Source organism: Amphiura filiformis, chromosome 5 (genome assembly GCF_039555335.1).
Source record: "Amphiura filiformis chromosome 5, Afil_fr2py, whole genome shotgun sequence".
NCBI classification, from domain to species: domain Eukaryota; kingdom Metazoa; phylum Echinodermata; class Ophiuroidea; order Amphilepidida; family Amphiuridae; genus Amphiura; species Amphiura filiformis.
The window spans coordinates 68763741-68791264 of record NC_092632.1 but is presented as its reverse complement, the minus strand read 5'-3'; the positions used below and the strand labels follow the sequence as shown (position 1 = coordinate 68791264).

General features: G+C 38.3%; 1 protein-coding gene across 1 annotated transcript; it reads right to left on the bottom strand.

The window, feature by feature from the left end:
* Positions 1-119: 119 nt before the first annotated feature.
* On the bottom strand, positions 120-22325 carry LOC140153618 (protein amnionless-like). Its single transcript, XM_072176409.1, has 13 exons — positions 22097-22325; positions 20710-20825; positions 19239-19377; positions 16844-17037; positions 14899-15048; positions 13370-13460; positions 12711-12811; positions 11604-11769; positions 8435-8503; positions 6999-7104; positions 4879-5029; positions 3414-3638; positions 120-1336 (listed from the first exon to the last, which is right to left on the bottom strand). Exons 1-12 carry the CDS (start codon positions 22170-22172, stop codon positions 3423-3425), a joined length of 1575 nt encoding a protein of 524 aa, XP_072032510.1. The 5' UTR covers positions 22173-22325; the 3' UTR covers positions 120-1336; positions 3414-3422.
* Positions 22326-27524: the final 5199 nt, after the last annotated feature.

The following is a 27524-nucleotide window of genomic DNA, read 5'->3' as shown; positions in this document are numbered from 1 at the left end:
CACTTTAAGTATAAATCATCAGATTTATAAAGTTTACTTCAAGTACTGTTAAATATCAAAAATATCAATTTTAATGATTTGCCATAAAATGTGTATTAAATTGTAATTTCAAAAATCAAAATTATTTGATATCAGAATGACATTCTTCGTATTCAGAATGCAATTCGATATGTCTGATGTGCTCTAATGTCCCAAAATAAATACTGTCCAAACGTTCATACCCCAGCCCTTAAATAAAATTAACAATTACCACTCCATGTTCTATACACCAGTTGACATCACTGGAATAGTAGTGTTAACAAAACAAAAGTTTTTATTTAGTGGAAAAGTATTATTTTTTTTAAATACTGAGATGCACACAATTCCTCTTTATAAAAAAAATCAGATGTTCCTTCAATAGCTTTTTTTCCATTTCTAAAATGCAAGTTTTTAATATTATTATTCAGACATAAAAGGCAAACAACTCAGAAACATTTGCCAAAGAAAAAGCTTTGTGCTGCACATGATTTCTTTTGCATGTTAGTTTTAGCACATAGTTTTGCAAAATGTTTTGTTTTAGCCTAATGTGAAATCCAATTTGCCATATAACACAGAAATATTTGCTAAAGAAAAAGCCATGTGCTGCACATGATTTCTTTTGCATGTTAGTTCAAGTACATTAGTTTTGCAAGTTGTTTTGTTTAGCCTAATATGAAATCCGATCCATATAACACTTGATTTGTCTGGGTCGGGGGGGGGGGTACTCAGTACAAATGACCATATATGGGGACGTGCCACAATTTTCAGCCCTTTGGTATATCAATGACCCCTTTTTCTGGGATAATTTTGGTATATGGATGGATTCTTTTTTCAGAATTTTCTCAATTTTTTTTCGGAAAATAGCCCAAATTTGCCTCACTATAGCCAACATATTTAAATTTCCCCAAAAGTTTGAGAAACATTTATAAAAATTATGACAATTTGTGTTAAATTTGGCTGAAAATTTTGAAATTTGGTATATTGATGGGTCCAAATTTCTTGACAAATTGGTAATATTGATGGGTCCCCTTTCAAATTCTCAGCAGCACACCCCTACCCAAACCAAACTTGAGTACCCCCCCCTCCCAGATCTGGACTTTCTTTTTCTGGGATTTTTTCAGTTGTCAGAATTAGGCTTTGCAAACAAGTCAATGAGACGATCATTACCATATCCTACCCCTTGGCTTTACAGTCGGGATCAAAGATATGACTAAATAATGAAATTATCCAAACTCTACTTTATCAATGCTAAAACTTTACATCAAACTTAATAGCAGTGCATCTAAAAATGCACTTGAAATCCACAGCTCATCAGAACCTGCAAAAACAAAACCAAAAGGAATACAAATTTTGTTAACAACAAGTTTACAGTCAATGAATTTGGCAGAGAGACAAATAACAGTTAACTATAAACCTTCCCTAACAAGTTTTTTTTTTTTAAATGATCTTCCGTAGGAACTCGACAACAACATATACTGTAAAAGTCAATATTTTCGCGATTTTGAAGATTTTGTCAATTGCGCGAGAATTAAATTTCGCAGTTTTGATATTGATACAATAGAAACCTAATTTCGCGATTTTATGTCCACTAGCGAAATTCGCAAAAATAAAAACCTCACGAAAATTTCTACTTTTACAGTAATAGGAGAGGGTTACGGCTCGCCCTACTGTAATACTCCCATCCCTTGTCTAAGCCAAGCTGGCACGAAAGGTCAATTTCTACAAACTTTTACATCATAAGTGCTTCAGGCGATTTGGCGAGCATGAATAGCGAATCTTGCGCTTTCGTATTATTCTATTCTGTATATTTGAATTCTATTACTCAATATGTTATGATCACAATGATACAATTGATGAAAGTTCATCTGTTTGCTCGTTTTTAAATTGAACAGGAGCATACATTCTACTTTATGGCAATTGATACACATTTAGTCTACTGTAGTAGACCATTTTAATTTATCATCCCTCTAATCCCTCTGACCGTGGAAAAGCCACCAATGACCTGTTCTGATCCATGGGAAAAATGGTCTACTGTATTTAGAATATACAATGAACTATGCACTCTAATACTGGATATGATGCTACCTCATTAAAAATGCAGCTTTATTTGTTTATGCACAGACCCTGTGGTTTATCATGTTTATGTTACCTGACCCAGATAGAGCTACATACCCTTAGTTGGACCCACCTGGCTGAAGGGAGTATCCCATTATGCTTTGCGGTACCATTATAAAACTGATTGTCCCACAGAAAGTGTACACAAAATCCCACAGATACTCCTTTCAGCTGCTGTGAGTTGGACCACATGGGTTGGGTGTACAGTGAGTGGGGTTAATGCATAAACATGTATGCTTGCCTATCTATTGGTTAAGATTTACCACCCACATTGATTTTTACTTCATTAACATTCATCTCAGATTGGAGATGAAAGAGGTTGAGTCTATGTGTTAAGATATAGTGGGTCACACAGGTCATATTCAACTAGAGCAGTCCTTTTTTTTCTCTGGGCAGGGTAGTCACTGGGAATGTGTTGTGTTTTATGCATGGAATGGTGTGAATTGTTTATCAACAAGGCGGTTCTCAAACCACGAGTCTCGCCTGCTTTCGTGACCGCCTGCTTTTGCAATTACTTTTGGTAGAGAGGTAAATGAATTTGGCGGTTATCGGCTGGGCATGATTATCTGGCTGATGGTAACTGTAACCACCAAGTTTCATGCCCATGCAATAGTTTTTACTAATATGACCTCAGATGACCCCTGGTGACCCTGAAATGACCTTCCAAAAATGTGGCTTTAAATGTTGACTGTACCCACCAAGTTTCATGCACATACAACAGTTTTTACTAATTTGACCTCAGATGACCCCTGGTGGCCTCGAAATGACCTTCCAAAAATTTGGCTTTAAATGTTGACTGTACCCACCAAGTTTCATGACCATACAACAGTTTTTACTAATTTGACCTCAGATGACCCCTGGTGACTCGAAATGACCTTCCAAAATTTGGTTTTAAATGTTGACTGTACCCACCAAGTTTCATGCCCATACGACAGTTTTACAAATTTGACCCCTGGTGACCCCGAAATGACCTTCCAAAAATTTGGCTTTAAATGTTGACTGTACCCACCAAGTTTCATACCCATCCGACAGTTTTTACTAATTTGACCTCAGATGACCCCTGGTAACCTCAAAATGACCTTCCAAAAATTTGGCTTTTAAAGCCAAATTTTTTAGATGAATTTAGGGTACAGTCAACATTTAAAAATGTTGACTGTACCCACCAAGTTTCATGCCCATACGACAGTTTTTACTAATTTGACCTCAGATGACAAAAAGGGAATGCAGGGCAGTCTAAAAGACATTCTGACATCAAATTGAAATTAACTTCTTATGATTACCTTCTTCATTTATGTCTTGGTGTCAGATTGCATAGGATTGGTGAATGCCAAACCAACAATGGTAGAATCCCTCTGTTCCATATTCTCCAAGCCATTAGCAGCAGACTCATGGTCATAGGAATTCTTCTCATAGGAGCCATTACGCTGATGACCATTGACTTGTTGCTGACCATTAGCTTGATGCTGATCTGCCTTAGTAGGGTCAGCATACATTGGGCTACCATCCTGTGTTAAGGAATACATTTAATTATTAGTACTGTCAAGCCAATTATAAGAGTAAATGTATCTAGTTCACAGTTTAAACATCAAAATTAAATAAGTACCCCCTTGGGAATATGTAAGCATGACTTGTTACTCATTCATAACCTCATGAATAAAAGCGATGTGTGCGATCCAGTTACATTTAGTTATTTGTGATAACGCAAACGCAAATCGAGGTCATTAATATCTCACAATTGACCGCAAAATGCGTAATTGTTCCAATGTCGCACACAATTGACCGACGTTTGCGTGTTGTTGTGCGTCGTACAAACTGCGCGCGCTGGCTGCCGTATTTGGATTGCGCGCTACCATATTTGCAGATTGTGATACGCACTTTTGTTATTGGTCGTCATGTTTTAGCCTGGTCTATTTTTGGAAAGGGAAGATGTAAAAATCATATATTTTTATAAACTTTTGAGCAAAATTTTGTGTTATTTTGTAAGGTGAAGAGATAAAAGTGACGGTTATGAATGAGGTTTTAATAACTTTGCATTGGTAATATGTCGGGATATTCCTCGGTTCCAAAGGCAAAATGTTTAGATTTTTCACAATGCCCTCCAAATAACCGATGCGCAGTTATTAATCTCTAAACAATTCTTTGGAATAATTAGCTACAGTTGTGGGCAGCCCTCAAATTACGAAGAATTTGAAAGGGTCAAAAATGGTTTTTTGATATTTTTTTTGCATTTTCTCCAAAAACTGGGCATTTTTATCAAAGTTGGAAGTCACTATGGATTTGTCAAGTGTTTTCCATTCTAAATATTAAAAAAATAATAAATAAATTAGCAGTTATGAGGCTCAGACATTTTCATAATTCCAGGGTTAAGACCAACTTTAATTGGTAGTCAGTGGGGATATTTAAGAATTGTTTTATTATCAATTGGAACTGCTCATCAATTCAATTCATAGTCAAACAATTACGATAAATTATATAGAGAATTTGGATTTTTTTTAATTTTTATGTTACTAAAAATCAGCCGTTTGGGGGCAAAAATTTAATTATTTTGGCTGGAAATGTTTAGAAAATATTTTTGCAAAAAGATGTCAGATTTTGGTGAAATTTTAGCCTCCAGAAAAAAAACCACGTCTGACCTTGAAAAGTCTGTCCGCCTGTAGAACAGTGTTTTTTTCGTCACCAAAGTGCACAACTGTACCAAATTTGGAAGCTTCGCAGCTAAACTAAAGATGATTTTACAGCAATTACCTTAGATGGCAATGGTGACGTAGCATATATTGGATTGTCGAAACCTTTCACACCGTTTGGATCTATGGGTAGCTCCTGTATATACTCTGGTTGCAGGTGGGTTGGTGTCATCTCTATGTCTGCATGCAGTGGGTCATCTTTTCTAAATGAGCTACGATAAAAATGTACAAATGGATTGGTTTTACTGAAATCTTTCAATGCTACTGTGGACTTATAGTTGACATGCAGGCCTGCAGTCAGGATTTATTGGGGTGCATGGAGCTCAAAAGTGGACCCTTTGTGAATTTTTCCTTCAAAAAAGGTTATTCCAATGTTTTTCCTGAAAAAAAACCAGAACTTTCATGAAATTTTCTTCAAGAAAGGGCTGATTTTCAATGTTTTTCACAGAAAAAAGTGGATTTTATTTTCAGATTTTTTTTTAAATGGGGGGTGGCACTGTTATGTTTGAGCATTCTTGGTCAGGGCTGTTCCATCAATTGCACTTACCCACTTCTATCAAAAGGGACACCCTTGCGAAATCCTTATTGGTTTGTACAGGGCCTTTCAGTTCAAGTCAAGCTTCTCAGCACAGAAAATACCAATTTGCCTTATCTTTGGTAATTATTTAAATTTGATTTCCCTGATAAGTATTCAACCTTTTGGAATTGTTTCATCAAGAGGTATTTATTATATAGCATGTTTTGTAATTTCCCTCATTGAGTGCAACGGTAAGCATCCCCTTTGTATCCGATGGGGTGAGATGGAACAGCCAAGTCTCGGCAAAAGCAACCAATGGGAAGAAGCGATCTATCGCAAGTTACTTCATACCGACCGACAGAATAGTGGGACCCTGCACCCTCCTTGGCTACGTTTTTGTTGACATGTGTTTACATTTGGTAGGCTGTTGGTCTGAGATTTTAAAAATAATGCAGGACAAAAGACCCTATAATAGTCTAAATGGAGTCAGTTGACCTTGTTTTGCATCAACTAAGCAAGTAATACCAAATACATCAAACATGCTTACAAGCACTGCAAGTTACAGTTGGGGTTTTGAAATGATTTTGTCATCTGTCTGGTGTGAAACAATACAGGTATCCTGAACCCGGTGGGATCACTCAAGTTGAGTTACTGACCGCATGATCATTACCAAATCGCGGAAAAAGGGGTCAATTTGAGGGAACGTCTGCGGACAAAATTGTCCACGAAAATTGGTAAAAAATTAGGGGTCCTCGAAATGAATAAAAAGGTGTTGCAAATTTGGTCAACTGTTACCACATGCACATAGAAAAGGTTATCAGGTAGGCCTACCCACTCACACAAAGGCATACTTTTATGATTCTGTGACACCCTATTATGTTGTTCCATTTAAATATGTTATGGAAGAAAAATGTGTGAATGTGTGTTGAAGCCTTATCCTTGATGTTAAAATAGGGGCAAGTTTGCAAAAGTGTCCTTGGAATTGTAAAAATAGGGTCAATTTAAAGCACTATTTTGTCCCTGTTTGGGGGTAAAATGGGGTTAAATGTCATGAAATGTCCTTGTAATTAACTGTGAAAGGGGGTATTTCAAACTTTTGGTACCAGTCATGTGCGTCACCCTCTACAGGGGAGTGACCCCACCGGGTCCTGAATTTATAACATGTGACATCCTAGGTCAATTCATACTATAGTCTAGGACCTTCAAAATGTTAAATTTTTGTCAATTTTTTAAGACAGACCATCACGATATGCTAATTTAATTTAAATTAGGATCATGGGGGTTATGGTAAGAGTTAGGGTTAGTAACCCCTGACCTTAATTAGCATATCGTGATGGTTTGTCTTAAATGAAATATTTACCGAAAATATGACATACAATTAGGCCTAAAAAAAAGTGTGTAATTGGCGTAACATAAAAAAAAAAAAAATTTTAGGGTAGGTAGGTCGGGATTTTTTTTTTTTTTTTTTTTTTACTCTTTAAGCTGTAAATTTCTTTTGATAAAGGATTTGGAACTTTTTTTCTTCTTTTAAAAAAATTTATTGCAAAAAAAAAAAAAAAAAAAAGTTAGGGTCGGGCCTAATTTTAGGGTAGGTCGGGTTACGCCAATCAAACAAATTTTTTTTAGGCCTTAGTAGGCACAAAGAGTGTACAATGTATACTTACATTCGCCTGGCATACATAAAGATTGCAGTCGCTGCCAGTGCTATTACAATACACACTACTATGATAATGCCAGCAATTCCACCAGATGAAACACTACCTGCGCTTCCTGAAATGCAATGTAAAAAATAGCGGTATTGGCAAAAATTGAAGAGCACAAAATAGGCATATCAAGCCTGTGGACCAAATTCCCATTTCAAACATGGTGGGGCTGCTTAATAAGTCTTGTGGAGTTAAGCTTGGCCATAAAATTCTGATACATAAAATCTGTTACATAAAATCTTGAACACAACCTGGAGTTCTTCTAACTTCCAAGCACTGTGATACATGTGTACGCGTGTACCATTCATAATAATCTTTTGTACATTTGTGTGCTAGTAGTAACCATGATTTCATCCCTTTGTTCTCGACACCAAGTCAAGGGAGTGTTCTGCTAGACTACTGAGCAAATTACTAAAAGTTTTGATGGAAGTGATTTTTATAAACTGGTAATTTTAGTATCTCAATTAAGTAGCATTGGTCAACATAGTGTAATATTATTCTTCTACTTCTATGTTTTAAGCAACACACCATGTATATTAAAAAAATTTTGGCTCACAACTAGATAAATATCTTGTTTATCCATAGAACTAACACTAGCGCCCTGGGGCAACCCGAAAATCTGAAAAACCCTGGCCTAACAGGGGATCAGATTTCCAAATTTACGGGTCGGGACGGATCAGGGAATAATATCAACGGGTTGGGCTGGATCGGTGTGAGTTCTCACTGAGTTGAAATGGAGCGAGATTCTTTTTTCAAGTCCAAGTCGGGATCAGCAAAATAATAATAAATATATATTAGTATAAACAATACAAAAGTATTATTTCATCCACGATGTGAAAACTGATGAATGAGAATACCATGATTGTTTAACCCCATGAGAACTACCTGCCGATTGGCCAAAAAGAAGTTTTCATTATCAATTGGCCCAATCAACAACATTGTTAGAATAATTTCACCATGCCAAAAAATTGGGGTGAATAATTTGCAAAGCTCCATTCTGATTGGTGTTTAAATTCAAAAATATCATGTAATTGACCAATCAGAGGCAAAGTTAGATCGACAGGTAGTGCTCAGGGGGTCAAGTAATTCAGCACACTGTGCAAATGTACATTACAATGCCACGTATGGTCATCATTCTTAGTTTTCAATTAACATTGATCAGATCGAATTTGGCAAGGCTAGAATAGATCGGGATGAGGCTAGAAGAAGTTCGGATCAACCGGTCCGGTGTGGAGATAAAAAAAAGGTCGGAATCGGGCATGCTCCTTCCAAATTGTTCGGGTCGGATCAGATTGGTATCATTGGGGAATGCCAGGATCACGGTGGAAAAAATATTGACCCACAGGGCACGACTACTACCACTGGGCATGTTTTTCAACATCTATTTGGACACATACCTGTATGACCACCAGTCCCTTGGGATGAGGCTTGCATCGACACACTTTTTATTCCCAAAGATGCCATACCTAATTAAAACAAATACAAACAATTGGTACATTTGTATGATGGAAATGTTTATTCTGTCTAATCTCAAGTTAAGAGCTGTTGAGAGTGCCATCAGCACGTTAAACGTGGTTGCGCCGACAGTGTAAGACAAATCGCCTTTCTGCGCATGTGTATACGCCAGATGGGATTAGGTTAGCGGCTGCGATTCAAAATTGCCACTGCAAAATCCAACATGGCGTTACTCTCAACTTGGGACTAGACACACTACCATAGAAACTTGATAGTTAGCATATGTGCTTACTATCACACGCTTTTAAAACTTGCAAACATGAAGAGCCCCGTCCACAAAAGTGTAAAGAGTTTTGAGCAAATCTTCGATACATATAGTTGTATACAAACAAATAAACCTGCAAATGTGTGTCTCAACCCCATTAGCTCAGTTGGTAAAACGCCAGACTTTCATGTTTTCAAAAGCGTTCGATAGTAAGCACATATGCCAACTATCGAGTTTTTACGGTATTATATAGTGATTAATGTATATATGTGACACGATCTGGTCCATGGGGGCCAAAGGAGGCATTTTTTAAAATTGAGTTACTATAATTATTACATTATACTTACAATTGGCTATCATTTACTAAAAACACCAAAGGTCTTGCATACTTAGTTCTAAAGTTATGAAGTTTTTTATGTCTATTTTCTTATGTATTTTTTTGTTTTTTACTCCATATTTTTACCTTTATCTCAGTTTCAAATTTGCCACCTTAGGCCCCCATGGACCAGATTGTGTCACATATTATACTATACAGTACGACAGCAACTTAGCTCACTTCCGGTAATTTTTACCGGCGTGACCTCTGCTGTTACGTAACGTAATGTTGAAAATCAGGTGGCAAATACAGTTTTTCAGAAAACATCAAAAAAATGGAATACACGAGTGGTTTCTCCCTTCATTTCCACATTGAGCCCATAGATAAGATATGAAACACGAGTATAAGGCAAACAGTAACGTGTAAAAGTCCAATTATTGTGGAGAAAATGAATGTTTATTGTGCGCGAAGTAGCCTAAAAAATGAGAAAAAATGCATGTCACGATCACCAAAATGGTTATATCTACAACTATGAACCAACGCCGGTTATATGCTTTTCTGTAATGATAGATATTAACTAACTTGAGCTTGTATTAAATTTTCAGCGAAAATGATTGGTGGAATAATCTAGTCGTAGGTTGGAAAGTTGCTTTCAAAAGGGCTTCTCCTCGCAATAAATGCGTGACCATTAGTGACCAGTGTCACCAGGAAAATTAACAGCCGGCCTTGTCCATATATCGATTAATAATTGTCAGGATCGTCCAGTTGACTACAGTGATATTTATTTATTCATACAAAATACTGCCCTGTCTTACAAAATATCGAAGTCAATATAAAACGTAATTTCAAGCCATTTGACTGAACTTACAAACAGTTTATAAAAGATTTTTGTTGAACGAGACACTGAATTAGAAATAACATTGCAAAAAGGTACGTGAATAAGTTAGCAGGTTGTGATGGTCTAGTGGCTAAGGCCGTGCCTGGAGTGCGAGAGGTTGGAAGTTCGAACCCTACCATTGCGGTTTTGTTTTTGTTTGTTTTTTATAATATTTATGATATTAGTAAACAACTTTCAGGAATGGTTTCTGATCATTTGAAGCAGAAATAATGAGGTAAAATGAAAGAAAGCATTTTTTTTATATCTTGACCGCCGTGTGGTGTTCTATAATTAAAGTTACTCTAAACAACGAAACGCTGATTCCAATTTTGTGTATGTCTGGGTAGGGTGTAAGAACGGTGTAAAAATTACAAATAATATTATGCCAAAATTTTAATCAGGTTTGAAATTGTAAATTATGGCTGACGCTATCTCATTTTTTTTAATATGTAGGCCTACACATAAAGAAAAAACATTGCAAGCGTGTTGCATAGAAATATTTTCAAATGATCATATAAATACTGACGGACCTACACACATACACCATAGGCCTAACAGAACAAGAGAGAAAAAAATCGAAATGCTGTAGGATTCGAACCTTCAACCTCTCACACTTCAAACCACGGCGTCAACCACTAGACCATCACAACCTGCTATACCATACTCGTATCTTTTACAATCTTATTTCTCATTCAGGGACTCGATCAACAATAATATTTTTAAAACTGCTTTCAGTTCAGTCAAATGAGGTGATACTACTTTTTATATTGACTTCAATATTTTGTAAGTCAATGCAGTATTTTGCTTGAATAAATAAATATCACTGGAGTCAACTGGACGATTCTGACGATTATTATTCGATATAATGACAAGGCCGGCTGCTATTTTGCTAGTGACACTTGTCACTAACGGGTCACGCAAGATTGCGACACGGGGCATTTTTGAGAGTTACTTTCCAACCTACGACTCGATTATTCCACCAATCATTTTCGCTGAAAATTTAATACAAGCTAACGTTGGTTAATATCTATCATTAGAGAAAAGCATACGACCGGCGTTTACTCACTGTTGTAGATATAAGCATTTTGGTGATCGTGACATGCAATTTTTCTCATTTTACCGGCCACTTTGGACATGTTCAAGCTTCTTTATTTTCAATATTATTCAACTTTTACTCGTTTTTTGTTCTTTGCACAAATGTTTGGTATCTTATCCGTGATCATGGTACGCATAATTTAAGCAAAAAGCGACCCGTGTCTCCCATTTCTGGAGCTATTTCGCTAAAACATGTTTGCCGGTCAAATTTTCAACATTCAGTTACGTAACCCGTGTTCACCAACCCGTAAAAAATTTCTATCGAACAAAAGAGGTCACGAAGTTGCCGTCGTACTGTATAGAGCTGAACAAGACATCTTGGACAAATACAATACAAATACATACAAAATGCTTATATAGCGCTGCTATATAAAGAACGCAGCGCTGAAAGAACCATAATTAAAACTACAAATATGAGAAACAATAGGCATATATAAGAAAAACAAAGTTAATAAGCAGGAAACAAATGTGTTTTCAATGATTTCTTAAAAGCAGGTAATGTGGTAGACTCTCTGATGATGACATGACTAACAAGCTTGCTGGTACTGTAATACTCACCACTGCGTAAGTCTCGTTGTATTCGCTGGGCCATTTGCACAGCTGATTTCCCACTGCCTGACCCCGTTTCTGTAATTACTAGCTGGATCATTTCTGACTTGGTCTTAGAGATGTAGAAGATTATGTTGCTTTCAACAGAAGAATCTGCCTGACGTTTTGTGGCTCTCTGCAAGGAAAAAAGTGAATTTAGGATTGTTAATAGCTTTTGATAGATGTCAATGGCATAGATTTCCTTTTGACAGTGGGGAGGATGGTGTTGGAAAAAATTTCTTGGAAGTATAGTGAATCCAGCATGTTTTGGTGACGGAATAAGTTTATGGTACAAAAGCACATGGAAAATTTTGCCATATTGAAGCTAATCTGATGAAATATGGTGCAAAACTGCAATAAATTTGTGCGAAGCGTGAAAAAATGGGCACTTTGGGGGCAAAAATGACCAAATATGATGTTAATTAGGTCAGAAACCCACATACAGGTATCAACATTGGGGATAATTGTATGGACCACCCCCCTAGCAAAATATTGGGGGTGGGGGGGGGGTGTTATCACCCATCCCCCCGGATCTATGCCTATGATCGATGTAGCAGGAAAAAAGAGTGACAGGGAACAGAGTGGCATGGCAAAGGAGGTAATGATGGAAGACAAATACAAAAAGAAATGGAAATTAACTTATTAAAATAAAACGAAATTTGATATGAACACCAAACAGAAAAGATTGGGGGTGCACCAGGGCCACTGAAGCGGGAGGGGAGTTATTTCCAAAGTCGTCCAGCTACTAAAAGGATTTTACGGGGACAAATTTGCATTTTGCTACAATGGGCCAAAATGAGGACAATTGTGGCCTAATATCGGGGAATGGGGGGCAAAGTGAATTTCCAGGGGGGGGCAAAATCGATGAATTTTGCGCAAAATTGCTGCAAAAAGTGCAAAATTTTGTAATTTGGGGGGTTTGCCTCAAAAGCACCACCACTGAGGAAGAGGCGCATTACAACAACATTTGATCAATTTTCACCCGGTATTTCGAGTCAGCTGGAAATTTTCCCCCTCCTCCCCCTGTCAGTCGGAACACATCTGAAAGGATGACAGACAGACACACAGTATACGAACCTTGTTCAGATTCACAGTGCCCCCATAATTGGTTTTGATCCACTGTTTAAACTGGTTCATGTTAAAGCTTGAATGCTCAAAGTCCATAGTCAAAATAGCTCCTAATAAAAATAACAAAACAGATTGGTTAATTAGTAGTAGTGAAAAAGTAGCATTCACATGTTACCTGACTCAGTAAATTCAGTTATAGTTGTTTTAAGATTAGGCCTAAAAAAAAAAGTTTGATAATTGTTACCTAAACGACCCTAAAAATAGGCCCGACCCTAGACTTTTTTCTTATTTTTTTTCCAAAAAGAAAAAAAAAGTTCAAATTAAAAAAAAAAGAGAAAAAAAGTTCCAAAGCCTTTATCATTCGCAATTTACAGCTTAAAATGTGTGTAAAAAAATTAGGAAGAACAAAATTTGCAGACCGACCTAACCAACTTTTTTTTATGTTACGCCAATCAAACAATTTTTTTAGTCCTTACAGACAACATATCAAACAAAATACTATAAGCTTTGTAGGTTGTGGTTTATCCATGTATGACAGAAGGAATTTGAAACAAAGTTCATCGCCACATCATAACAACTTAAAGTGAATGGTGAAATACTAAGCAGTGGTGTCCACCATCAAGTCAAATGGTTGATTTCAAAAGAGGCACAAGTTTTCTACGGCTTACCACATTTAGCGCAGCAAGCTCCTTCTGGAGTTACAGGGTTCTGGCACATCAGCGGGTAGCATGATGCCATGCTGCATATCATGTCCATTGTCTACAGGAACAAAAACAAACTGGTATGAGACAATTGTTTATGAAAATGTGATACCACATAATTATCATATAAGATCATAAGCTAAATCATCACCTCAAAACCAAGCATAAACAGACTCACAGACCACACCTTACCCCTGCAGAAAAAAAGTGGATCCACCTGTTCAGTAGCATAGCCAAGGGGGGAAAGGAGATAGCTTCCCCTCTGTGAGATGTCTTGCCCCTTGCCCTCCCAGTGGGATGCTAGATATTTAATTAAAACGTTTAGGCCTTTTAAGTGCTTTCTGCCCCATTTTTTGTAATTTTGTCAAATTCCCCCCCCCCCCCCCCCCTATGAAATTTGCCTTGCTCCCCTTTGAGCCCCTGGAAAAGTCTGAGCTACACCACTGCACCTGTTGTTCGTACAAAAACTGCTAACTAAAAACTCACTCTACTACCAAGTTAAACAAGAGCAATTGTGTAAAAACCTTATACTAACCCAAGTGCATATATGGCCTGCTCCCACAAAATGAGCGTACAGTCTCAAGTTGGGAGTTTTGAGACATTCCGACTGTGGAGTTGCTGTTCTTTGACACCTGCAATGGCAGTGGTATGTTCTTTGTGAATGGGGACACGGAAGGATTTTTTGCAGAGCGGCGCCTGACTTTGCCTTATTGAAAATTTCTGGATCCGACTCTGGGACATACTATGCTGTTCTCTGTATTAAATTCTGTCCCCATTCACAAACGACATACCACTGCCAATACAGGTGTCTTCGAACAAAGAACAGTACCTCAACAGTTGGAACATCTCGAAATCCTAAATTGCGACTTAACATTTGTTTCGTTGGAGCAGGTCATTATATTCATACAGAATTGATGACTAAAATAATGTTCTGTGAATATGTGTCCATGTGACACAAAAAATTCACTGACCATTTCAGATTTGAACATGGAACATCTTGTTTGACTAATTCATTCATATAACATGGACTGCAAAGGAGGGGTTGTTGCAACCCCCTCTATGGTCATCTTTGATGGTCGGTCCAACCCCGGGGTAAGGTGCTGGGATAAAAATTTTATCACTAAAATGAGCGCAAAGACACTTTTTTATGACGGATAAACAATCTTAGGGGGTTGGTAGTTCTGGGTTAATGAACTGAGCTGGGGAAAGATATAATTTAGTCAGACTGATCATCCCATCTAAATCAGTAAAAAGTTGAAAAGAAACGAAAAAAGTTGGTATAATTTGGTTCACCTCAAGTTTGGTAGTGACGTCAATGCTACTTCGCGGTTGCGCTGCAAGCGTGTCAACAAGCCACCCATGTACTCATGCATTTACACTTAGGGCATTTAACTTCACACGCTAGATTTGATATTGCAGCGTCACTACCAAACTTGAGATGAACCAAATTATAGATGTAGCTTTCACATTAGTGAATGCCACTTGGAATATCCTACCTGTTGTTTTTCATCATTGCCGCATTGGCACCCAGTGCTATCTGGACAGTCATATCCTAGAATTCCAATGGTCACACTATCGTCAACAGCAAACTGTAGCTTTCCATTAGGGGTGTTTAAATAACTCGCAATATTTGGCCCGTTGTAACTCTGGAAGTAAACAAACAGATAATGAGGTATGTGAGTTGCAATCATTATTAGAGGTCTTTAAATAACTTGTAGTAACTCTGGAAGAAGACGCATAGATAATGAGGTACCGTAAAATGGGGTAACTTTGGTCAGCGGGGTTACTTTGGTCGGTCAATTTTTTTTTTAATGGTCAGATTTCCAAACAATTTTATCATATTTGGTTTCAATTTATTAAGAAATATATTTGGAAGAAATAATAGTCTCTCATATCCAATTTCCTTGAAATAGACAAAATAATTGGAAATTTTGACCAAAAAGTAGCATTTTTTTACATTTTTAATTCTTTTTCTTCATGGAATGTAATACTCTGACCAAAATTAAAAATCATAAAAAAATCTTTTTCAACGTCAAGGTGTAGAAGGAAACCCTGATATCATAAAAAAAGAGTTAATTAAAATATAATTGGTTTTGTATTAAAGAAGTGGTTTAAAAACTCTTGAAAAGTGCCCAAAGTTACCCCATTTTACGGTATGTGAGATGCAGTCATGATTTCAAACTTAATCTCAGACCGCACCCATACACACCAACACTCACCCCACGCACCCACCCCCCCCACACACACACACACGTACCCCACATACACTTTTCAAGGGGATATTGAACAGGTATGTGGTATGTGCAGGCTCCGACACATACTACTTGTGAAGACTCGGGCAAACAAGGACCAACTGAGCTGAGTACCGTACCTTTTACCTTTAACTTGGACATATCGAAATACCAAAATTGTACACCTGACTCTATCTGGGCATCAAATGTGAACCAGTTTGATGCCTAGTTATAATCCAAACAAGATATGGTCTTGCATACAATTTTATGTTATTTGCATACATTGGCATAGCCTAAGGGGGACAGCTCAGCTGCCCCCCCACCCCCCTGTGAGAAGGCTTTTCCCCTGTGGGATGCTGGTCATCCTGATTTTGTAGCACTTTTTTCCCTCTCAAATGTTGGCTTGTCCTCCCACTTTGCCCACCCTCTGAAAAAGTGCTGGCTACGCCATTGTTATGTGTTGTGTTGCTGGGTGTCCACTGTTATGTGAGGTATATTTTGGTCAATGCCCTCCATTGAAGACATTAAAGCCTAAAAAAAATTGTTTGATTGGCGTAACATAAAAAAAAATTAGGGTAGGTAGGTCGGGATTCTTTTTTTTTTTTTTTTTTTTTTACTTTTTAAGCTGTAAATTTCGTTTGAAAAAGGCTTTGGAACTTTTTTTCTTTTTTTTTTTAAATTAATTAATTTATATTTATTTTTTTTAATTTTATTATTTTTTTTTGCAAAAAAAACAGAAAAAAAGTTAGGGTCGGGCCTTATTTTAGGGTAGGTCGGGTTACGCCAATCAAACAATTTTTTTTAGGCCTATTAAATCAATGCAAACACAAAAGGTTTTACAGAAAACGTTTAAATATCAGCTCAGATAAAAGGTATAATACTTTTTAACAACACTTAGAAAAACATTCTTGAAAACTTGATGCAAAACATTCTAACATATTATTAATTGTTGACGAAATTTTAACATAAACATTTGCCCCAAATATTTTACAATAACATTTTGATAACATTTTTAAAAATGTTGTTTTTGTGTTTTTCATATAAAACGTTTATAAAATGTTTTCATGACCTTCATTTAACCCAACATTTAAATGTTATTAAATTGTTTTTACTAACCACAATGTGATTAAATCACATCATTGTAATGATTTAAAAACTTCTTTGTTTGTGAAAAAATATTGGCTGCATGTTTTATCACTTTCACACTTACCTGACCAGAAATTTGAATGGATCTGACAGATACACTCTCGTTCAGTGCCACAGAAAACAAGTTATCTTCTGGAAAGCTGACGTCATCATATCGGCATGGAACCAACTCAGTTTCCACGGTAACAGGGCTGGCTGGATCCTTCCAATTATCTGGGTCAAACCAGTGTTTTGGGGTATCCGCTATAAATGTCACATCTGTATAAATGTAAGAGAGATAGGCCTATTATGCTATCTCTTGACTTTTAAGTTAGGAGTTTCACATATATCATTAATAATACTACAAAATCATTCATCAAACTTTGGGAATGCAAATACATTTCTCCAAAATACAATAAATCTCTTTTGAAGGGCCATGCCCCACCTGGGCAGGGGAGCTTCAAAAAAGTTGTACAGGGATGTGCCATGCCACACAGACTTTTGAATGCTTATTTTCTCTATACCTACTTTTTGCTACAAATGTGCCCAATTTTCTTTATCGATATACAAAAATCACTGAAAAGGTACCCCAAAGCAGTGGCACATCCCTATACACCTTCAACCAGAGAGACCCCACTCGGCATGCTCAAACTTTTAATTGTTGATATCATTTCCCAGTTTTCATGTGTTTTTTATACCTCGTTGTGATTTCTCATTGGAAGGCTCAATTCAAGCATACATCAAATATGAAATCCATTTCTCCTTCCCCTAGGAAATGTCCACTTTGGAGCAACAAGTGCCCATTAACAAATTTGGAGATTTCCTCACTCCCAATCCACTTTGCATCATCCCACCTCCTACACCCCCCAAAAAAAAAGACAGTGCACACTGCCTTTCCAGTAGTTATAATAGTTCTCTTGTACAGCTTGTACTATTATGTCACTAGGATCCACAACATGCTCATCTATCAGGGCACAATTCTTTAACCCCAATACATTTGTACATTCATTGGCTGACCTTTGAAAATTTGGGTACAAAAACTCATACTCTGCAATTTGAGGTCAAATTATGCACTATGATTGTTTGATTGAGGTTGTTAAACTTTGCCATTGGGGATGAGGCCAATGCGGTTCATAGTGTGTCAACTCTTGGCACCAAAATGCAACAAACCACAGAGAAGAACCACTCAATTTGTAAATTCATTCCTGTGAAGCCTGATCACTCCTGAGGTTATCACTACTGCATAGCTTTAGGGGAATATAAATGTCAGACATGTTTACCTTAACCTACCTTAACCTCAGCACAGTCTACTCCTTCTTGATCATAGTACCACATGTTATTTGGAACATATATAAAACCACAAGGAGAATTGGCTATTCACCAAAAATAGTGGTATATTTAGCTGAAATTGTTGATAAGTATTTACCCAAGCCATCTTCAAGACCCCTCCCCATGTAACTGGCACACATGAGATTTTGACATACAACCATGCTCCTGGATCATAGATGAAATTAATCATAGAACAGCTGTTCATTATTATAAATTGCAAATGATACTATAATTTATAAATTATACCACTTTCACCTTTGTTTTCTAATACCGGTACTTAGTATGAATACAGTAGCACAATAAAAAGCCCATCTTAATACTAATTATGGCGTGTCCGTCCGTACCTCTGTCCTCGCGCTATCGCGTCGCGCGGAGCGCTTTCGCTGAGTCCGCGCTATTGCTTCGCGCAGATAGCACTTGCGTTGAGTCATGGCGCTATCGGCGTGTTTCGCGGATCGCTAGCGGATCGCTTTCGCTGAGTAGCAACGGCAACAATAGGCCTAACAGTGTGACTACCAGGTGCCACTCATCGGACCAATAGGCCTATTTTAAACACATATTTCAATACGGAACGCGTGCATAGGCCTATTTCAGTAAAACATGACTATTTCCGATCCAGAATGGTTAACATTAAAATAATCAGTTATGGTAAGGCATTATTTATAGGCGTTATTGCGTTTACTAATTTCGTGGTATTTTCGGGATCCCCCTTGGAAGACGTAGGCCTAGGCGCTAGGCCTATATCATTGTAGTCATGGTAGTTAAAAAGGTCAGGGCAGGCATATTGGTAACGGGTGTTGGGCAATTAGAGATAGGCCTATTACAAGAACTGCCCGACCCGAGAACCGCGAAATCTAGTCATATATAATAATGAAAACATACATAGGCAATTCAATTTCTTATGGTCCAGGAGCACAATTGTAGGCCAAAATCTCTTGTGTGCAATGTTGACACTTTTCACAACAATGAAGTAACACCAGTAAGAGTAGCAGTAGCTACTATAGCCAAATCTTGACCCCCCCCCCAGCCCAAAATTACAAATATTTCCACTTTTTGCATCAATTTTGCCCAAAATTTGTTGATTTTGCTTCCCCCCCCCCCCCCCCGAAAAATTCCTGGCACCACCAGTGAGTTACACAAATATTACATACCTTGCCCATTGCATTGTGGGTCTACATCACTGTAATCTGAGAAAGCAATTGTCATTGTGTTCGCCAATACCACTTCCCCGTTGGTTGGTAGTACAACCTCACGCATGGTACCATTCACTTGCAAAAACACAACGCTGGTCTGGTGATAGATACACATGTAAATCAACAGCATAAGATAATGTGCATTTTGCTTTTAAGGGACACCTTCTTACTTTGGGATTGTTTTGTTAATAATTTAATTACATCACCAAGACATATTTGTATCATTTAGGCATATTACTTGATGATGACATAAATCAGATATTTGTGAAATAAAAGAAAAATCAAAAATAACTGTTATTCACCCCCACCCCCCTCTTTTTTTTCATTGTACACAAATGTACAGCAACAGTTTATACTTAAGTTAAATATTAAACAACTTGAAAATTATTTTAACTTTTATGGTGTCTGGTCAGTGTTTATGCAGACCTGTAATATGTGACTAAAATAATACAACAGGGAACATTTTATGCACAATTACACATAAAATTGTAGTATATTAAAATGTGAAAAATTGGTGTGAAAAAAAAGCTACTTTTTTATTATCTGTTTTGGATAATACACACATCATTGGTAATTATTACTTATTATGCCATGCAAGGTGATGACGCTATATTTTGTATAATAATTTGTTGGAAAAACTTTGAAATGAGTCCAAGTTCAAACCAAGAAGTTCTGAACATTGCATGCCCATGATATTGAAGTGAAACCTAGTAGCCAGCTACTGACCTAATGTCGGCAACACTAACAAAGCAAATTTGCATGATGGCGTTAATGAACCATGCATGAATGCACTTCATGCAAACAAAACCAGAGATAATGTTTGCTAGAATTTACCATGAATTAGGCCCAGCAATACACCCTATATGTGCACAGTAGCACTATAGTATGTTTCTATAAAGTTTGCAATACCAATTTGTACAGAACTTTGTTTGCAATTTGGGTATAATTCAAGACCTAAGAGGTATAAAGCAGAGAAATAATAAGTTACATACTGAATCATTTTCTTTCATACCAACTCCAAGCATAATAGGCCTATTTAGTTTTCAATGTACATTTGTGATGGGGAAACTAACAATCAACTTCCAACAGACTATAATGTATGATCTGTATAAATGATTAAAATGATAAAGTAAGGTACGTGCTCTTTCATCGTACACCTGCATTCAAAGTAAATGTATAGGTAATTTTATTAGTTTTCCAACTTGTAGGCAGAGGTCTATCTGAACATAAAACATACCCAGTGGCGTAACTAGGGGAAAGGAATGTGCCCCGGGCGCTACCACTAGGGGGGCACCGCCTCACTTAAAAAAGATGCCATTCAAACCCCCGCCCCATCTAACTTCTAAGATATTCTCGGGTGGGGGGTAGGGGCGCCAATTTTGTTTCTTGCCCCGGGTGCTACCAACCCTAGTTACGCCACTGAACATACCTGATCAGTGAAGATGACTTTATCCTGTGCACATGGTACCCGACCTACGTCCCAGTTAGCTGCATTATTATACCCTACATCCCGAGTCCACTGCTTTGTTGCTCCTGCACTTAGATCTGCAAAATATAATATTTCACATCAAAATAGGTCAATGACCATAGACACCCATTGGCCTTGGCATGTTTTGGTGCGTACATAGGTAATGAAACATTCTACATATTGCTAACTAGCATTATTTAAGATCATTTATACGAAGATTTTGACACCATTTTCATCAAAATCGGAGCAAGTTTTTAGACTTTGACCCTTTTGAAGTCAACCTTTCTGGCAATAACTCAAGAACAGTACATGTTAGATAGGTAAAACTATACATTTTCTGAATCCTTATGACCAGGAATATTTTCGACATAATTTGATGAAGTTTACAATTTGACCCCATGTAAAGTTCAATGACCTTTCCCCCACCCATGGGACAATATTTTGTTTTGGGAACAACAAAATTTGTGTACTAGGGAGTTTGCAGGATTATGAAGAAAAAAAAAAAAAAAATATTTCATTCAGGTGCATGCAAAGCCACCTGGTGACTAGACTAAATGCTCCCTGGATAATTTTGTTTTCTTTAGCCCCTATCCCGAAAAAGTCCAGGCACGCCCAAAACTTCTGTCGGTACATTCATAAGTTGTGCCCCCCCCCCGGTCAGCAAACCTAGCTACGCCACTCCAGCTCCTAGGCTTAGGTTGTTGTATCAGAGTTCCTATGTGAATCACAAAAAGGGCAAATAAAAAAATAAACATGTTTCACATCCCCTCCCACTTCCTTTTTTGAGGTTTTTTCAATTTTATTTTTATTTTTTTAAATTCAGTTATAATTTTTCAAAAAAATATGTCTAGGAAGTAGAGATGCTTTCTACAGCCTTGCAAATATATAAGAAACACTTTTAGGTTAAAGAGGCCTCCTTTGTCTAGGCATTATTGTATACGCTAAAACAGCTCTAATTATGGATATTTACACCGATTTTTTCAAAAACCCGGACGTGAAACATGTTTTTTTATTTTACTTGGCCTAATATATACTTGACTCTTGATACTCCGACTTTTAAAATTCCAGTCACAAGCAACATGATAATCAATAGTGGGTTATGGTATAATCATAAAAGCACAATATGGAAAATTTTGATCTACAACTTAACACCCCCCACCCTTTTAGCGCACTGGGCCAAACCTTTGCTACTGGCTGTGGACCTATATATAGTTGACTAGTACTTCCATGGTGGTATAACCAATAAACATACCCGGATTCAGTGTAAACAGTATGAGTATCATCATGAGTAGGGCATACAGTGCAGTGATTTACAGCTATTATTTGCACGTTTCAGTGCATGACTTACCAAAACCAATTGCCAAAAGCAGTAAAACAACGGAGAAATTCACAGTGATCTTCATCGTCCTCTTCATGCTTTCCATTCACACACCAGAGAAATAGATTAAACCAATTGGCAATTTCCGAGAAATACAGGAAGTCTTTGACACAGTTTGGGCACGAAGTGCCTTTTATCATACGAAATCAGTGCTATCCCAATGCTCTCCTCTGTACACAAATACCAACAGTGGTTTATGCCAGCTGACTGGTTCCACTGGTACCACTACGGCTGATTTACGCCACACTGAGTTTTGCTAACTTTGCATATAAATGACGTCACCATATTACTTCGCCAAGCACCAAAACTCGTCAGTTGTGTCATGTTGACAACGCAAAGAAGCTCAAAGAAAACAGAAGTTCATTATATTTCACATTTTATCTATTAATGCTTGTCGAGAAGGCGGAAAGAAACATATTTAAAGAAAAGCACTCTTTAGAACTATTTTACATATGTCAGAAGCTTTTCCAACTTGTTGCGCTGTTAAAACCATATGAGTAGACATGGTACACAGATTCTTCTATAATCTGTGCATGGTAGATGACCCCAAGCTAAACATGCTAAATAACGTTTACCCACCAGATTTTACCTGTTTGCCCTTTTCACTTCACACTTCATTTATTATAGTATGCTTTATTTGCGCTTTAAAGGAGCTTAAAGGCTGGCTGGAAATCAAACTTAGTATAAAAATCATTTATAAACAAACATGAAATTAAACATGAAAGCTCATGAACTTGATACCGCGCTCTTGACATAGACTTTTAGGAGGATTTTTAACATTGGGGGCTGAAAATTGAAAAAGTTTTGGTGGGCCACCTCCGGGGCCACCTCGGAGTCAGAAAACACACATTTTCCCTCTATTTTATCACCATTTTTAACTTCACCAGGATTAGGGCCAAAATGGCGGGGGGGGCTGAGAGGTATTCCAGCCCCCAGTTCCTAAGCCTATGTCTATTCTATTGAAGCTTCTTGATCGGGCTGGTGGGTGGTAAAGAGGAAAGCTAGCTGCCCTCCCCCCGTGATGCTGGCCGCCCATTTTTAGTCCATTTTTGTCAAAGTTCCCCCCCTTGATTTAAAACCATTGGAGGCACCTTTCATTGAAAGGTGCCTCCAATGGTCATCGTCGTCATCATCGCCATCACCACCATCATCATCTTCATAACTATTATCCGCTCGTATAGGCCTATACTAGTACATGCAAGTCAGGGTCGTGTTTGGCGAAGATGAACAAAATTTACATGTAAAGTCTTCGAGCTTCCAAAAACGACGCGACCCCTCCCCCCATCCTTAAAAAAAGAGAGAAAAGGAAGCGAGAGAAAGAAAGGGGGTAGAAGGAAGAGAGGAGAGGGAGAAAGAGTTCAATCAACCACAATTTGATTTGGTTGGTCATATTGGGCCCCGGGATTGCCTACAATGTTCAGGGGGGGGAGGTGCGTTTAGGTGGTCCATGAAAGGTGCATCCGTCTTCTTTATTGTACGAAAGAGGTAAAGAACTAATGAGTTTGTAATTGGCAAAATATATGCAGTATGTCCCATCACCCCCTCCGCACCGCTTTATCAGCACCAATGGAGTATCGCCCTGGCCCCTGGGGCAGGGTGGCAAGTTCCCCTCCCCTGTTCAGTTGACAGATATATTGGGAAAAAAAGTTTACGATTTGTATCTTCCTTTTGGTCTATTGGCCCAAAATTAACCCCCTTTTGGCCCATTTAGCATTAACATGCCAAATTTCCGTATTTTTCCCAGTAAACTCATTTTGAGAGCAGGTCAGCAAGACGGCCCTTAGAAAATTCGTTTTTTATCTCGATGGCTAAAATCAGAGCTTTAATTCTTTCCTTTCTATTAAAGTCATGTAAATCATAAATACGAGTCCTCAAATGATCTTCCTATGGCCCGATTTTAGGATACAGTTATGTCTTCAATTTGAGCTAATTTGGACCATCATAGCACCGAAATTGTAACATTTACGCTTTTGTCATAGGAAAGTTTCAGTAGAGTAGAAGATCGATGTGACGATTTAGAAATTTTGCCCCCCCCTGCCTCGGTGCTTCCGGTACGTCCCTGGAAGCTATACCGTGAGGGGGCCAAGACGGGCCCTGGACTGTTTGAGCTCACACCGCGCTCGACCATCATGACCATGTCGACACATCTTATTAACAGCAAAAATTATTTTTCCACACCCCTGAAAAAGTGGTCTGGCGACGACCCTGATTGGGACAATGTGCACGCATAGAGCGCAAAAATGTTATATTTTTCATTTTTGCCCATTATTGGGGTGAGTTTGGAGTAAAAAACGGGCCCCTTGCCCCATTTCTTTTTCCTTTACCTTCCCGATTTTCTCTTTCACGTTTTGTCAGAGGGACATTTTGCTCTTTTACTCTTTGCCAGGGGGCTCCTGATGTAACTTTCTTCCCTCCGGACGGACCTCCAGCTCCAATGTCTATATCGTACTCAACTGCATGATATTCTGCCAGTCATGCATGACTGGTCCGTTCTGGAGTGAAGAGCCTACTTAAGCTAAGTTTGGTTTTTGGTGTCTTTTTTTTTCGTCTTTTTATTTTTTCAACAAAGCAAAACACACAAGACAGTGGAACAGGAAGACAGAGACGAGGACAAACAAAACACCCAGACACTACACACACAAACCACAACCACAACCACTGCCATGAACAGAATTCATATAACTGGCTTGAGAAATTTAATTTAATTCAATAAAAAGTAAGGGGAAAATACGAAGGGGCATAAAGATCAATGCAATGAATGGTCCATTTCTTATAATGGAGTCTAAGTTTTCCTTTACAGCAATCTTGAATTCTACTTTCCGTTTTACTTTAACCAAAATGCAAATTCAAAAAGGTAGACATATTGAAGCTGAGATTTGTATGCTGAAATCTGCATCTGTGGATATAAAAATGTCAGTAACGTTAGCTTTCCACGCACCGGGTTTCCTAACAAAATACGGTATCGCTGTAACACTAATGTATAGGGCCTATCCTATAAATGTAAAAATATCATGAACATGATAAATATTGTGACTGCCTTTACAAGCTTTCAGACGCAGATACGCGTACGGTGGGTTGCCCTTTGTGCCCCCCCCCGTATATATATATAGGGCCCTACTCAACTGTTAGTAGGCCTATGCCTTGAACAGTGGTTTCTGACAATTTCGGGCAAATCCAACATTATGACCCTGGTGAACTTTCTCTTTTCCCTATATCCCGCCATGCACTTTTCCAGGCACCGCATCTTCGCGTACCTGTAGTATGAATCCATCGCGTCGACGCGTCAAATGCGAGATTTTGTGAGGTCACTAATGCTACGCATGCCATGTACGCATCAGAGTTACGCGTCTGCGTTTCTGTGCATGTGTGTTGCCGCGTCAACGACTTAACTCAGTTGGCATAAAATACATCAATCTAAGCCAAACAAGCCAAACCTGATAATAAAAAGTTGAGAAACGACTAAATATTCCCGTAAGACGACTTTTTAAAGTCGTCATGGCCGACGAACGGCGTCTTCTCTTACCATGCTTACCAGATATTGGCAAAACATTCTTTACGACATCGACAATTGACCAAGAAGCAGCTGTTCATATCGGTGACAGTCACGAGGAAATTGGCAAAAATGAAGGTAAGCCTGGAAATGTTGGTTAGTCCAATAAGTAATAGTGGTATTATAATCCGAATGGAGTTTTTACTTACCGGTACTAGTTTATATTTTCGATGGCTTGAAGGTCTTCCATCTGTCATCATGCTGTCTGCGCAGATCCTCATTTTCTTCAGGTCTCTGTTCAGGCTTGCAGTAACAGCTTCAAGTTCAGGGTTGTGTCTGGATGTAATCTCACAGAACAATGTGGATCTGCATAGAGGTAAAGTTGGTTTTCACACTCATTGCCCAGGTCATCAGTGAAGACAGAGAACAAAAGTGGACCCAATATTGACCACTGGGTCACTGATGCATTGATGAAGGAAGTACTTGACGCTATTCCACCCCGCCGGCAACGGCCAACGGCCAATCGGCACTAGGCAGCAAATCTCCAAGTCGGTGAGCCCTGGCCAGATAAGACAACTTTGATGGAACGGTCTGTCTGAAAGCTCCTGTATCTATAATATCTGTCGTCGTCAGCAGAATCTCCTCTTGTAGAGGCAACATTGCCAACTAATCCAGGTGAACAGTTTGCCGGATACTCCTTATGCCATGAGTTTCAAGCAAAGGCCATTATGCCAGACCTTGTCAAATGCTCCTTTGATGTCTAGTGCAATCAGGCGCACTTCGTTGCCTCTTCCATGGAGCTGGGCCACCGTTGTGTCAGTTTTGTAAGGGTATATAAGCTGTGCTATGCTGTGGCCTAAATCTAAACTGTCTATCCGATATAAATTGGTTTCCATCATGTCCATGGAGGTATTTCTGATGTTGGTTCTGTTCAACAGCCTCTATGACCTTGCTGATGGTGCAGAGCATGCAGAGAGATGAGCAGTACATAGATGGATTAGATTTCGAATCCCTCTTGTGAATAGGGATGACAGATGCAGTCTTCCATTGGCTTGAGAAAACTCCCTCAAAGCTCAAACAGCAGGCCGATTGGTCTTGCAAGTTCTGTGCTGCAATTTTTTAGGACTCTTGCTAGGATTTCATCAGGATCAGTAGTTTTATTTGGTTGCAGATTCCTGAGAAGTTTTCTAACATCTTTGATCTTGAAGGCTATCTTTTCCATTGAGCACGTTGCTGAATGCTGAACTTCAAGTTCAAGGGCAGATTCTCCTGCGCAGGCAAGCTGAAATTTAGCGGCAAAGGTCAGGCAGAATTTGTCTTTTTTCCTCACTCATACTAGTTGTTTTCCGTTCTGAAGAAAGTCTTTGATCCACTAAGATCTTGCCAGAAATCCCATATGCTTTGGAGATAAGCCATACGAGACTGTCGAATGCTATTGCGTATAGTCAAGATTTATGTCGTCCACTCCAAATCCTTCATCCAAGCTTTCTGTAATCTATTCATAGCATAAGTAAGTTGGTCATGCACGATTGGTACCGTATGGTCTCCTGAGAGTAGATTGTGTTGGTTGACGTGGTTAGGAATGGGCATCTCTCAGTATTGACTCCCATGATTTTATCAAGGCTGACTGGTCTGAAGTCGGTTTTTTTACCATTTCTTGAAGATATAACTCGTGCCAGTTTCCAGTCGTCTGGAGCTGTCTGGAATTCAGTCTTCCTCGAGATATTTCTTATAGATCATGAACAAGGGGGACAACCATCTCATACTTGCATTCTTTGAGAACGTAGCATGTACTTGGTCTGTAACTGATGATTTATCTTGCTTCAACCTATCAAGTTTACTACATCCTCCAGAGTAAACTCATCTGCTCCACTGAGCTCTTCCGTGTCTGGCTTATGGTCTGCTAGA